General features: G+C 39.4%; 1 protein-coding gene across 1 annotated transcript in view; it reads right to left on the bottom strand.

Moving 5' to 3' along the window:
• LOC107714523 (cell adhesion molecule-related/down-regulated by oncogenes-like) overlaps positions 1–14,147 on the bottom strand; it is a 45,756-nt gene extending 31,609 nt beyond the window's left edge. Inside the window, exons 1-12 of the mRNA XM_016520375.1 lie at positions 14,111–14,147; positions 13,780–14,058; positions 12,809–12,955; positions 12,569–12,712; positions 12,055–12,345; positions 11,346–11,615; positions 7,567–7,850; positions 6,760–6,934; positions 4,765–4,878; positions 3,742–3,948; positions 2,913–3,094; positions 1,086–1,191 (exon numbers count right to left, since the gene is read on the bottom strand). Coding sequence (XP_016375861.1) covers positions 1,086–1,191; positions 2,913–3,094; positions 3,742–3,948; positions 4,765–4,878; positions 6,760–6,934; positions 7,567–7,850; positions 11,346–11,615; positions 12,055–12,345; positions 12,569–12,712; positions 12,809–12,955; positions 13,780–14,058; positions 14,111–14,147 — 2,236 coding nt within the window. The remainder of the gene's footprint in view (positions 1–1,085; positions 1,192–2,912; positions 3,095–3,741; positions 3,949–4,764; positions 4,879–6,759; positions 6,935–7,566; positions 7,851–11,345; positions 11,616–12,054; positions 12,346–12,568; positions 12,713–12,808; positions 12,956–13,779; positions 14,059–14,110) is intronic.
• Between the last annotated feature and the right edge of the window lie 783 nt (positions 14,148–14,930).

Raw genomic sequence — 14,930 nt, forward strand, 5'->3', positions numbered from 1 at the left:
AATTGTTATAAGTTGCATCAACGATTTAACAGACTTTAATTGCAGTGTTCTTAATCTTTATAAGTTAGTAGTACTGTTCGGGTTTACAGTGTGGGGGCGTGTTAGAACGAGCCGTTTTAGGTAGGTGTGGTTGACTTTTAACTTTTATAAAGAATATCTCTTTGGATTTGAGACTTTAGTCTTTGCAACTTTACAGATCTTCTTTATGCACCAAGAGCTTGTAACACTCCAAAGAGAAAGGAAAACTTGAAATCGCATCATATGACCCCTTTAAAATGACCCTATTTACATTCATAATTCATGATCCAATCCATTTTTAAGATTAAAATAAAGTCAATGTTATGATTTTATAATTAAAATATGTCAGATGGAAGTAAAATGGGTTGCAAACAGCATTTCACATTGACACATTGCACATTTTAAGACCAACAATCTGTAGGACACACTTCTGATGTTTCTGTAAACTCAAAGAACTTATGAAGGCATCTTATCTGCCCAGCATGTTTCTGACAACTTGTTGTTTGCATGGACGAGGAGAAGTTTGAGGGGCCAATGTGAACAGAGAGAAAGAGGGGGTAAAAATATGAGGCGGAGGAGAGGCGACGGCAGTTAACATTCCTCTGAGAAACTTGAATCCCTCTCTGAGCGGTCAGTGTTGGGTTTCAGTTCAGTCCCATTAGTATGGCAGCCATTTATTAAAAACACATTTTACACTGGCTCATTACTCTGAGCGCAGAACTCACTACACATCAATCAACAGATTACACTTTCTTTGTCCCGCCCTCTCTGAGACCGAACATACATTACACACTCGCACTACACGGCTCTCTGGAATACTTCATTCTGATTAGTCCGTTTTAGCACTCTGTCAGTCAAATACTTGTGTGTAATGTCTACTAAACTCTATAACTGACCACTGTCCCATGCAACTGATTTCCTGTGCAGCTGTGTTTGTTTCATGTCTCTCATATCATTTCATCTCACAGAATGAAATTTCAATATTTATTTTATGTCCGTTTGTTTATGTTTTGTGCAAGTATCCATGTAATAAGAGCAGTAAAAGAAAAAAGACACCATGATCTCACCTTCCACCACATCTCTCTTGTAATCACTGTCATTGTCGCTGTCTGTTGGCCGATAGTAGATATAGAATCCCTGGATGGGTGTGTTGTTATTACTGGAGGGAGTGTACTATGAAAGAGAGTGAAAGAAACAGCAAATTATATATTTTTTGTTTCCTCAATACACACTCGCTAATAATTATCCCATCAAAGATAAGAACATAACTAAAGTTTAACTAGAATCAAGACATCCTGCTCTATTTAAAAAGGCTATAATGTACACATTTGCATGACTTTATTTTCTGAAGTCTACTAATAATATTAGGCATATAGTCCTAATTTAGTTTTACACGACCATTTTCTGACCTTTGAAGGATACTTTTTTTGTCTTGAAGTCTCTTTAAGACTTCTAGGCAACAATGACCTCTGTTATGATTGGCTAACCTTTTAGCTAAAGAGTAAAATAAAATTTCTGTTTTTATGTATGCACCCTAATGTCACTCCAAACATGCATGAGTTTTAGCATTGTCCTCGGTGTTCTCTTCCATACGATGAAAGTGAATAGGGACAAACTCTACAAAAACGCACGTTAAAAATATTCTAATGGAATGTTCACGAGTGCCCATGTCCAATTCACAAAAACAATTCATTCTTCATTCAATCATTTACTCTTTTCAAAGAAGTAGTTGACCAGATTCACCAAATGATTCGTTTCTCAAGTTCAACTCTTGATTCAATCCAGGATCCAGATTATCAGTCAGAAATGACAGAGTTATTGTATGACCTGAATGTTTTTATGTTATTTTTCCAAGCATGAAAGTTTCAAATGCAAGTCATTGTAACTACACAGACAAGAACAAACAGTAAATTCTTCAAAATGATTTGCTTTTCCACAAAAGAAAGTCAGGTTTGGAATAACATGAAGGTAAGTAAATGGCAACATTTCCATTTCTAGATGAACTATTCCTTTAAGACACATCAAAACTTTTCACCTCATGCATGTCTTCTAAAAATAGCTCAACTCAGTCCGTTCCACTCGTTAGAGTTGGATAAGGCCTCCTAATCTGTACTGGACTCACACACACTTTTTCCTGCAAAACCAGTAACCATTGCCAATTACAGGTCTGTTTGGACATTCTGGGGTGGCTCTCAGGGGCTGATGGGAAAAGCTACTACACAGCGCCTGGAAAAGTGCACACGCAAATACTCTGCGTGCTAAAAAACACTTCGGCACCACTGGCACTGCAGAGAAGAACAAACCGAGGAGGCGTGTTGTGAGTGAGCTCGTTATCTGGTTAGTTCTAGACCGTTTTTACACTCTCATTTTCAAATTAAGCATGAAATGTGAGTATAATTAAATTGGCCATTAGATATAAAAGGCATACTGTATGTCTAAAACATTAACACACACACACACATTAGTTTAAACCCCTGAGCTGCTAATATGAGGTTCAGGGTTATTCCTTCAACAGGCCAGAAACAGAAACAACATTTGTTTGTACAAGTGGTGAGACCCTTTTTAAGATTAATGTGCTAATAATACACATACAGAAGCACGGAATGATACAAAAACTCAGTTTATTTAGTGATGAGTTATTGAGTGCCTAACAGAAACTGTTCCAAAACCTAGTGAGCTGCTTCGCTGTCTACTGCCTCCATACGCAGCTGCCTTTATTTTAGCCACGATAACATATTTTGTTGCCTACTGTTAGCAACAGCCTTTGTGTCAGCAGTGCACCCTTAAAATGCTGTCTCGATGGGCAGCTCAAGTTTAGGGGCAGAGTTAGTGTACTTAATTTAGCAGACAGTGTATAGTACAGCATTCATGTGCCTGTTCACAAGTGTACTCACAGTCCAGCGTAACATGATCTGAGTATCGCTCACTGCGTCAGTGGAAGAGATGTGAGGGCCAGTGATCGGACGATTTGACACGGGTGGACTCGACAGGGAGACCTGGTACGGCCTGGAGGTGGCGCTAGCAGGGCTTTCACCATAGTTATTCATGGCAATGACACGGAAACGATATGTGGTACCTGTCATGAAAAGATTTATTAGACCAAATGAGATTTTTATATTTTCGTAGTATACTCATACATTTATGTCCCCAGTAAATTGGACCAGATTTGGAAGTGGTTTTCTTAGGTTTTCACATTTTCAAGTGCATGTCATGTGTAACAGGATTTACAGACAGACATGAAAAAAAAAAAGTGGGAAAAAAAAAATGTAATTACTAATTTTTTACATTTTCCATTAACTTTTTAATTGTTAATAGTAATACTTTTTTTTATTATTAATTAAAACATAATAAAATGTATTTATCCATGATTATTAAAATTACAAATAATGGTAACACTTTAGTGTGGGGACCAATTCTCACAATTAACTAGTTGTTTATTAGCATGCATATTACTAGCATATTGGCTGTTTATTAGTACGTATAAAGCACATATTAATGCCTTATTCTGCATGACCATAATCTACATCTCTTAATCCAACCCTATACCTAAATTTAACAACTACCTTACTAACTCCTAATAATAATATTGAGGCAAAAGTCGTAATTAATAGTTATTTAATTGTGAGAATTGGTCCCCAAACTAAAGTGTGACCCAAATAATATATTTAAATAATATTAATAAGATCTGGGAATCAACCTGTGGCAACCCTGGTGTAACCTCACCTGGTTCCAGGTTGCGCACTTCCACAGACAGTTTAAGTGGTGAGATATTATCAGCCGCGATGATCCAGTCTCCACTTCGGCCCTGCTTCCTGTATTCCACGCGAAAGGCCGTGATTGGAGAGCCACCATTGGCTCGTGGGATCCAAGCGACATAGACAGAGCTTTCTGTCGCCATAGAGATAGTTGGGCGGTCTGGGGCCTCGGGAACTTAGGGATGAAACCAACCAATTAGAAGTTTGAAAAAACAAGTAAATGCAAACTAAGATCTAATTATTGTTTTCCCTAAAAAAAACAGCAGTGCAAAATGTAACCTCAACATCCATCAGCGAAAAGACAAAAAGAGCAGACAAAGATAAAATAAACCAACACACACACACACAACAGACGACAGCATGCCAGAGTCAATTGAGTACTTACTGAATGGGCTCTGAGCCATAGACACAGAGACGCAAGCAGAGAGAGAAAGACAGAGTAAAATTTATGTGGCAAATAAAAGTGGGTTCATACCCATTAGAATCTAAATGTGCACACACACACACACACACATACACACACACACACATTCAAACTCTAATTACAGAAATACATCTCACACATCTGTGCAAGTGCAATAAGAATACTTCACCCCAAGTGACCAATTACTCGCCCTCATGTCATAGTTTGACATGGACCACAAAAGAAGAACTTTTGAAGAATCTTCTTGCACTCTTTTCCATATATTTAAGCATATTGGGACCAGAAAGTTATCATAAGGCTTTAGAAGACTTAAAATCAAACACACTATTTGTGTGGACTAAAATTTAGTTTTTGTTTTTTTGGGGTGCTTAACAGTGCCTGGTCACAATATAGTTTCACTGTATGGAAAAAGTAGCATGAACACTCTTCTGCTCCACAGAACACATATGAGAGGATTTTCATGTTTTTGGTGAACTACTCTTAGAGGGCAAGTACATCATTGATCATCATCAATCAAGCAGAAGTCAAACCTTTATGGTGTAATAGTGTTGTGGGACGTCCTCTTACCTCTGTCATGTATGACCACTCCATAATAAGTGTTAGTGGTTTTATCTTCCAGTGCTTTCTCTGGAAGGGACACAATTGGAGCCTTGGAGGGGTTCTTATTGGAGGAAGTTCTCTCTGAGAAGAAGAGTAAGAGAAGTTATGATTTGATTAATAATGTTACTGTACCAAACTAAGAGTGTATATTATGAGCAGCTAGTGGCAAAGGCAAAAGTTCTTTCTTATGCTTACTTTAATTCTAGAACATGCATGAGCTAGAAAATATACAAATATTTGCCAATGCAATCATAAAAATTCAATGCATCATATAATCATTTTTTTAATTACTGTAAATTATGTAAACATGTAAATTAATTACGTAAAAGTATAATATAATAAAATATACACACATACACTACCATTCAAAAGTTTGGGTTTGGTAAGATTTTTTTTCTCTTATGCGCACCAAGGCGGCATTCATTTGCTCAAAAATACAGTAAAAAATATTAATATTGTAAAATGTTATTATAATTTAAAACTCTTTTCTTTTTGTCTATTTCTTTTTTCTATTTATTTGTGTGTTGGAAAAACTCACATCACATTATTCTTCAAAAATCATTCTAATATGCTGATTTGGGGCTCAAGAAACATTTATTATTATCATGAATGTTGAAAACAGCTGTGCTGCTTAATATGTTTGTGGAAATCATGACACTTTTTCAGGATTCTTTGAAGAATAGAAAGTATGTAAAAATGTAAATTAATTACGTAAAAGTATAATATAATAAAATATACACACATACACTACCATTCAAAAGTTTGGGTTTGGTAAGATTTTTTTTTCTCTTATGCACACCAAGGCGGCATTCATTTGCTCAAAAATACAGTAAAAAATTGTAATATTGTAAAATGTTATTATAATTTAAAACTCTTTAATTTTTGTCTATTTCTTTTTTCTATTTATTTGTGTGTTGGAAAAACTCACATCACATGATTCTTCAAAAATCATTCTAATATGCTGATTTGGGGCTCAAGAAACATTTATTATTATCATGAATGTTGAAAACAGCTGTGCTGCTTAATATGTTTGTGGAAATCATGACACTTTTTCAGGATTCTTTGAAGAATAGAAAGTTCAAAAGAACAAACTTTATTTGAAGTAGAATTATTTTTGTAAATTAATTACCTTTGCTGTCACTTTTGATCAATTTGTGACATGACATGTGACATGACATGTGGCCAAGTATGGTGACCCATACTCGGAATTAGTGCTCTGCATTTATCCCATCCAAAGTGCACACACACAGCAGTGAACACACACATACCGTGAACACACACCCGGAGCAGTGGGCAGCCATTTTTTGCTGCGGCGCCCGGTGAGCAGTTGGGGGTTCGGTGCCTTGCTCAAGGGCACCTCAGTTGTGGTATTGAAGGTGGGAGAGAGCGCTGTACATTCACTCCCCCCACCTACAACCCCTGCCGGTACGAGACTCGAACCCGCAACCTTTGGGTTACGAGTCCGACTCTCTAACCATTAGGCCACGACTTCCCCATTTAATGCATCTTTTGCTGAATAAAAGTATTAGTTTGTTTCAATAAAAAAATAAAAATAAATACTGACCCCCATACTTGTGAACGGTGGTTTATATGTAATATAAGGCATTCATTTCTAACCCAAAACACAATTCTTGACCTATTTTCCACAGCTCAGATTCACTGAATTATGATCTAGTTCTGATGTAGGCCACGACTTCCCCATTTAATGCATCTTTTGCTGAATAAAAGTATTAGTTTGTTTCAATAAAAAAATTAAAATAAATACTGACCCCCATACTTGTGAACGGTGGTTTATATGTAATATAAGGCATTCATTTCTAACCCAAAACACAATTCTTGACCTATTTTCCACAGCTCAGATTCACTGAATTATGATCTAGTTCTGATGTAATCAAAGCCAAACAGCTTTAGAAAAGTGAAAATGAGCTCTTCAGCTGGGTGAAATGCTGACTGTATTCTCACCCTTTCCAGTGCGGAAGGTCAGCATTGCGGGCTGGCCCTCTCCTGCAGCGCTGCGGGCCACCATCAGAACCTCATATAGGCTGGACGGCTCCAGCTCAGACAGGGGCAGGGACTTCTCACTGCCTGGCACTCGCACCGTTTGCCAGTTCCCCACTACATTACCCATGTCATCCACCTACAGGGACATTCAGCACATGCGCAGTTAGGTGACAATCTAACCGTATGTAGTGATCTCATGCACACAGGCGTACCTTTCAAGCCTCATATTCTGTGTCTGACTTTGCACATACTGCACGTAAAGTTCAACAAAGAACAGTAACGTCTTTCTTATTCTCCTACTCTGAATCATGACAAAAGATCAACCCACTCAACAACTATCCCTGAGAGCACAAGCTGTGTCACTTTTTCCTGAGCCAATGTGACAAACGCTGCCAATGCAATCTTGAAAAGAACCAGAGGAGTTTTATTAGCCAAGGGAGCTTATTATTGAAGAAAACACAGGCTTTAAAAGAGGAAATTACCAACTTCTTACCAAAAACGCTCTTGGCTGGCAGATACTGCTGAATTGTGTTAGCACTGACTTTTACAGTAAACGGCACAGGGCGTTGTTATGAGTATGTGCTCATTCTCAAATCTAATAACTATAAATCTGACCTGATAACTAACGCCAAGGGAAAAGAAGAGGGTGGAGCGAGATTCAGTCATTCTTGACGAGGTAATAATTATCTACATTTTGTGGCCCGCTTAAAGTACATCAGTAAAACATTCATAACGGAAAATCTACAAGCGTACTTTATGATTTCTTACCTTGCGGTATTTAACGAAGTATGCATTGATAGGGATGCCCCAGTCCCGACCTGCTCGCCACTCTAGATCATACATGTTGGGTTTGTGCGTTTGTGGTGGGCTGATTATGATTGGTGCTTCTGGCGTAGCTTTGTCGCTTATTCTCTCGATGGGCGGTCCTATAGTTTCACCAATCCCCTCCTCCCCCACGGAGGGGAACAGTTCATCACCCTCATCGCTCTGGATAGGGTGGACAGAAGGCTGCGTCTCCATGAGAGCTCCAGACATGGAACTAGCCTGGGGTTCTGTAGGGGAAAAAGAACAATTTTGGTCGTAAATCTTATCTTTTTATTTGATTTTTTTTTTTGATATACTTTTTCTTTTTTTAATAGTTAATTATCTTAATTATTCTAAAATGTTATTCATTTTACCAGTACACTGTTTTAAGGTCATGTTGTTACAGTGTAATTACACAAATAAGTACCAAATAATATTAATTAACTACATTACTATAGTATTTAATATAGTGTTACTATAGGGTTAAGGTTAGGGTTAGGTTTAGGGTAAGTTGCTTGTAATGCATAATGTATGCATAATATACTGTTATTACTATAGTAAGTATATGTAACATTTGTAACTATGTCACGTTAAAATAAAGTGTTACCATTTTACTTTTCAAATATTAGTATATAGGATAATTAAACACAGCTATAGCACTCTGGCAATATGCAAGCCTGGAAACTACTTTTTCACTGGCATTAAAATAAAAAGCCAGGAACCTCAAAGGGAACATACAATAAAGCTCTATTATTAATTAATTTATTTTTATTAAACCCCACCCAAATGGTCCATTTGGGAATCTGTGCTTCTGACACTGGCTTGGCAGCCAATCATCTGAGCAGAATTTTTGTGAACTTGGATTTAGTGAACGACGACTTGCATACATGTGGGTTCCTTTTCTGTGCGAGTAGACATACACCATGAGCGTTGTATACATTACAATATTCAAGTCACCGCTTGAGTAACGGTCAGATAGCAACTGAATAATCCCAGCTAAACAGCTGAAAAGCAGTTGTACAAGAGGTATGGTTTGTTGCTGGTTCTTAGGGTCTCTCGTTCTCAGTTGTTGGGTGCGTGGCACTGGTTTACCTTACAAAACAAACAGTCCCAGAGTCAGTAACACAAGAGCTCAAACTGGGCCCGACGCCAGCCGCCACACATTCCACCCTTCGGCCATTAAAATACCAGAGTGAATCAGAGTCCTACACCAGCTCTCAAACCCACCTTCCAATCATGTCCTGTTTGCTAGGGTTCCAATCATGCTAGGGTGTTCAGTGTGGTTGCTAGGACATTGTGAGGCTGTTCTATGCAGCTGCTTACTGGCACCCTCCTCACCTTCAAGTCAGTATGATATTCTAGTCACTAAATTTGACTCAGGTACCACCTTCAAAGTAAGTCTATGGGCCTGTCCCAATACCAACACTTGCGTACTCGCATCAGGAAGTGCACAAGACTGTCCCAGATCTGAAGAAAAGCCAAACCTCAGTGCCCTCAACACGCACTATTAAGTCCACACTATCTCTAAAACCACTTAGGAACAGTATTTAAGGCTAAGTCAGTGTATCCCATCATTAATGTTCAGGAACTCACCTACAGTGCAAGTTAAATCAATTAAATATTCCATATAATTTGGTAGTAAAACGTAAAATGTTGCACATTTTATTGGTGCAGAGATGAGTATGCGTATTTTGTAAAATGCTTGCATCTGTCTATCTGGACTACTGAACAGACATTTAGTAAAGTGCAAAGTATTGAAAATCAAAATGTATATAAAAGCAGTCCAAAAGTAAGTCAAAAGCAAAGTGAATACTTTACTTGCATTATTACAACACTATTATGTAAGTCTGTCCCATCAGGTAATCGAAAGTTGTACACATACTTGGTCTTCACGCTTACTTGACATATTTCCGGTATTTGGCCCAAGTGTTCATATAAGTAGACAAGTGGTCAAGTGCAAAGGCCGCAAGTGTGGGTAGTGGGACAGACCCACTGTCTTTTTTTAACAGTTCTATCATCCACCAGACAATTTGAGGTATAATTAATTTCCATAGCACAAACACTACTGGAGCCAAACCTTATACTTCGGTTACGGGTTTGTTCAAATCCCTAATCGTAAGTATGAGCAATAGTAATAGCGATGCTTGCCTTGACAAACACCACTGATGAAAGCATGATCCAGTAAATATTGTTCTGACGCTTTGATCTTCTCTCTTTTTCTGTACAGTAGATCTTTCTCCTTTGTGACTCACATGTGCCTGACTATGTGTGATCATTAATGACTGGTGTGGTGGGTATAATATAAACATTACAAGGGTGAGACAGAGACACAGAAAGCGATTTGGAGAAGAACGGTCCGGCTTCAGACTGTGATCGGGCTGTACATCATCTCGACTCACCCACTGTCAAAAACACCTCTGCCTGGGCTGAGCCAAGCTCACTGGAGGCCTAGCATGTATACCGCCCAGCATGAGAGGCAGTCACAGTCTGGATGTACAGGTTGCTGCTGCCAGCACAAGACAAGGTAAGGTGGGCAGCGTTGTCAACTGGCGACCTGCCTGCCGCTGGAGGCTGAAGTAGCAGGACGGAATGTGTGGTGATTGGACCGGCAGAGTTGTACCAACGGGTAACAGGAAGTGGCTTTCCACAAGAGAGTCACCCTCCACACAGATGCCGCTTTCAGGAGGGAACAGGATTGTGGGCTATGAATTTGTCAACTAAAAGACCCCATGCACTCAACATTTGACTTTTGTGGTCTTTTAGGTCTTATGTACACTAAAAGGTACACTAACTTGTAGCATATAATGCATTTAAATTTTTAAATAAAATGTTTGTCCAATCAAATGCTCTCTAGAATGAGATTCCACCTGCCTTTGACTAGCAACAGCAAGCAGCAAATCACAGTTCATTGTTCTGACAAACTAAAGCCTATTGGCTACAAAAAAACAGGAAATTAAACTGTGCGTCAAGTCCAGTCAGTATCCTCGGCTAAATCTAAAGCATTAAATCCACAACGTGTTTTCCCAGGCCCAGAGCTGATCACGTCTAACGCCGTTTCTTCTTTTTCCAGCGGCCTACGGATCACGTATCTATCTCAAATCTTGCCGTTTAACATAAACAACTCTGCTTTTACATTGACCTGCATTTTATCAGTGCGAAATAAATCACTCTTGTAGCCGAGCCCGGAAAAAAACGATACGAGCCAACATTTGGAAAAGACCTCCGTCATGTTTTATCTATTCTGAAGTCTGCATATCTCTAAGCTTATCAATCATGTTTGGAGACACAGAGCAAGGCTGAGGAATAGCCTCAGAGGAGGGCAAGGGAGGGCTGTGTGTGTGAGAGAGATGTGTATTAATAAATATAAGGCTACTTGTGTGTGATGTTGACAGCTGGGTGGTCTGGTCCTCGTCATAACCTTGTGCAGTTACTCCTTACATTCCGCTGTCCAAGAGCTTATCCCCAACAGCACGCACAAAGCTCACTCTCACAGCCTTCTCATTGCCAGCCAAATACTGTACACCCACCCCAGCACCCCTTCTCCAGCCAAACTCCAGCTAAACTCTCTGCCCTGCTGGAAGGATATACTGTCCCAACTCACTCTACGGTAAACCTGTATCTTCTGCTACTTCTGCTAGTAAAATTCTCTTTTAAAGAATTTATAATTACCCAGGGTGTTCTGGGTAGTTGCCAGGCTTTTGTTAGTGTGTTCTGGATGGTTGCTATAGGGTGCATCGTCTTACCTGATTGGACACTGAGTCTTCCCGCCGATTGTGCAGAGCTAATTCCATTGTCAAACAGGCACTGGTATATTCCCTGATCTTGAACCATTACTGAAGAGATGTGAAGGGAGGGGCCAGCGATTTGGAGGCGGGGTGAAGAAGCAAGAGGGGTGGAGTTGAGGAGCCATGTGATGTTGGGGGTTGGACTACCAATGGCAGTACAGGTAAATCTTACAGAGGAGCCTACAGTCACAGACTGATCTGACAAACCTTGCAGGACGCTTACTTGCGCTGTAAAGAGGGGAAGCGTGCTGGAGTTATTATACACAATGAAATAATACAACTATTCTCCATGAAGTACTAAGTAAGTACTAACCTACTTAATATTTCTAACATATGATCATTTTGTTGTTCATTGTTAGTAAAGTATGTATAAAGAATCAAAAATGGCAATGCTAGCATTTGTTGTGCAGGAGTATAAACAGGTTTTATTTTTATATAAGTTTCCAAGTTGGACATCATGTACCATTTTATTGCATATTTCCTATGTATGAAAATTGGAAATTCTGACTTTCGCAGTTGAATGAAACAATAATTCAGACCCTTCATGCAAGGAACATTACCCAGTGATTCCATATAAAACATGTTGAGCTTGAGAAGAATCTGAACTACATGGATTGAGCTGCCCCAAACCTTGGTGACATGATGGAATATTAATATTATTCCTTACCAAGCACATTCACAGTGTAGATGACACTGACCACAGCTCCACGGTCAGTCAGAACAGAGCAGCAATAATGTCCTCCATCACTCAGCTGAACATCATTCAACACCAGGTTGCTTTGCAACAACATCCATTTGGAATTCAAAGAAAGCTCCGCCCCATCTTTAATCCATTTGACCTTTGAAGAACGACTTCCTGATATGACACATTCAAGGGTCAGAGATCCAGACTGGTCCACTGTAAGATTGTGAGGGGTGACGGGATAGACGATCCTTATAGGTGAAGGGCCTTCTGAATCTACATGAAAAAAAAGAGTGCAATCACATTATTCCTTCATTAGGAAATATTGCTATTTTAATTTACAGCATACACCCAATATCTAACAATAGAAAAAACATCTCAGAATATATAGCTGCTGATTTTGTAGCAAACCTTATATAGTATGAATATGATATGGGAAGTATAACTCTCAAATCTTTGTGGTACCTAGAGAAAAACTAATAGAGTTTGCTCAACCAACCTCTGACCATGAGTTTAGTGCCATGAGCCTCTACTTGAGTCTCTCGGGTTAAAGGGTTATAAGCACCACACTTATACATGCCCTGGTGTTCTGAAGACACTGACACAATCTGAAGGTTCCCAGAGGGCAGGATTAAATACTCGTCTGAAAACAGACAAAAAGAAACAAACTCTCAAAATGTTCAACAGTATTTTCAAGTGTTTCTGGAGGGTTTGGCATTTGAAGCTCTCTAGTCTGTACCTGTAGACTGTTCCAGCCATTTCCCCCGTATCCGGAAGCGTGGCAGAGCAGATGGATTGCTGCGAGGAAGTGGGCATTCGATAACAGCAGTTTCCCCCTTATTTACAGTAAATGTCCTCCGATGGGTCTCGGCAAATCTCTCAATATCTGAATGAAGAAATCAAAAGAGTGCTCAATCGCTTCAAAGCAACACACGTAAAAGAACGCTGAAGACTTTTATTTTGCAATATGACCAGCTGATTGTACATTGTCCTGCTTTTTACATGACTACATATGAAGTAAAAAAATAAATAAACATATAATATTGATTTTGAGATGGAGAAGGAAGCTGTGGAGTGATATGAGAGATATGAAACTAGCACAGCTAGTTTCGTAATTGGCTACCTTTGACAACAGTCAATTATACAGTTTAGCAATCATTATACAAAATATCTGACCAAAGAATGTGGCAACTAACCGATCAGAATCAAACATTTGCGAGAGCGGTGCAATAAACTGACATATTAATTCATAGTAGCAGCAGTTCACACAAAGACCTTCTGTCAAAGAGGTGTTTATATTGGATTGTGAGTGGCAGAGAACATGTGCCTTCCACTGAATAATGCAGCCTTATCTGCAACCCTGATCAGGCCCTGGGTCGGTCGCTGGGGGTTTGCGTCCGATAGGGCACCCTTCGCAGCATCAGCTCTCGGTACGACACAGGAAGTCCCCAGGCTCATTAAGGATACTGCTGAAGAGGTGTCTGGATAAGTGCCAGACTGAAAAGAAAGAACCATTTCCTTCCCCTCCAACACTCATCTATGGTTGGCCATTCTAACAGTGTTAATGGCTCGAGAAATCCGCCTTCTGATACTTCCTGTCTTTCTTCTCCAGCGACCTCTTTGAAGTGCATTCTTGTAAGAGTGTTGTTCTTAAAGCTGCGCTGAAAGTGTTTTTGTCAGCATATTATGCGTGTGATCAAATGTGCCTACCTGCAATGCGCACTCGTGCATGCCGGCTGATGATGGAGCCTGTCTCGGACTGAGCCAAGCACTGGTAGGACCCCGTGATTTCCGGTTGGAGAGATGACAGCGAGAGGGAGCCTGGACTAAGTTCCACTCCAGACTGGTGGCTAGGGTCTAGTGGTTGACCCTGAAACAGCCAGCTGATTCTGGCGGTGGCTGGACGCGCTGTGCAGCGCAGGTGGACCGCACTGCCCTGCTTCTGTACCACAGAGAGAGGCTCCACATGAAAAGAGAGAGACAGGACAGCTGAAGGAGAGAGACATGGGGGAAAATAAAGAAAAGAATTATATCAACAGACCATAATCCATAAATATTCCTAGACTAGCTTGGATCATTGCACACAGGTGTGTGCTAATGTTTTTTTTTTTTTTTTTTTGGTGAATAGAAAGTTTAAAAGAACTTGAATAAATAGAAAACTAACCTGGGGCCTCACACACACCCCCTCCACACACACTGCACGCCTGAAACACATAAAAACAATTCAGAAACATTAAAAACTGTTGTATTGCATCATGGGCAATACAATATTTGAAAAGACTGAACTCGGTCAATCACATGGTTTAGCATGGTTCATGCAACAGTAATGACAACAAAATGACAGCAGAACATGAAATGTGGACACTTTTGCCACATATTTTGTGTTGACTGTGGAGGAAAAGCTCCAGAATTCTTCATAATTCTGTAAAGTGGCTTTAAATACAGTCAAATGTGTCAGAGCTGAGAGAGCTATTGCTAGCAGAAACAATGGTCAAATTAGCTGAAATAATAATGTGCATATTAAATTACAGTTGTTCTGAGTGGTTTAAGTGCATCACTAGGTGGTGGATATGGTGTCTCTAAAATATTTTGGTCCAAAGATATGTTTTAGGTTGCTCCTTTATTTCAAGTCTTTATGATTATTTTAGCTCATATTATTATTATGCAATGATAAAACCCCCCCAAAAAAAACACAAACTACTTTGAAAGGTCACAGTAAATCTCCCCTCAGAAAGACGCACAAATGTTTGTAGTATTCATGACTATAGCACAATTGACAAAGGAGGTCAAGTGTGCAAAGAAGTTTAATACTATAGGGGTTTGCTCAGATCACTAGTTGGAGTGCCTCAACAAACACCAAT

The sequence above is a fragment of the Sinocyclocheilus rhinocerous genome, unplaced genomic scaffold (genome assembly GCF_001515625.1).
Source record: "Sinocyclocheilus rhinocerous isolate Xijiao unplaced genomic scaffold, SAMN03320098_v1.1 scaffold809, whole genome shotgun sequence".
NCBI lineage: Eukaryota > Metazoa > Chordata > Actinopteri > Cypriniformes > Cyprinidae > Sinocyclocheilus > Sinocyclocheilus rhinocerous.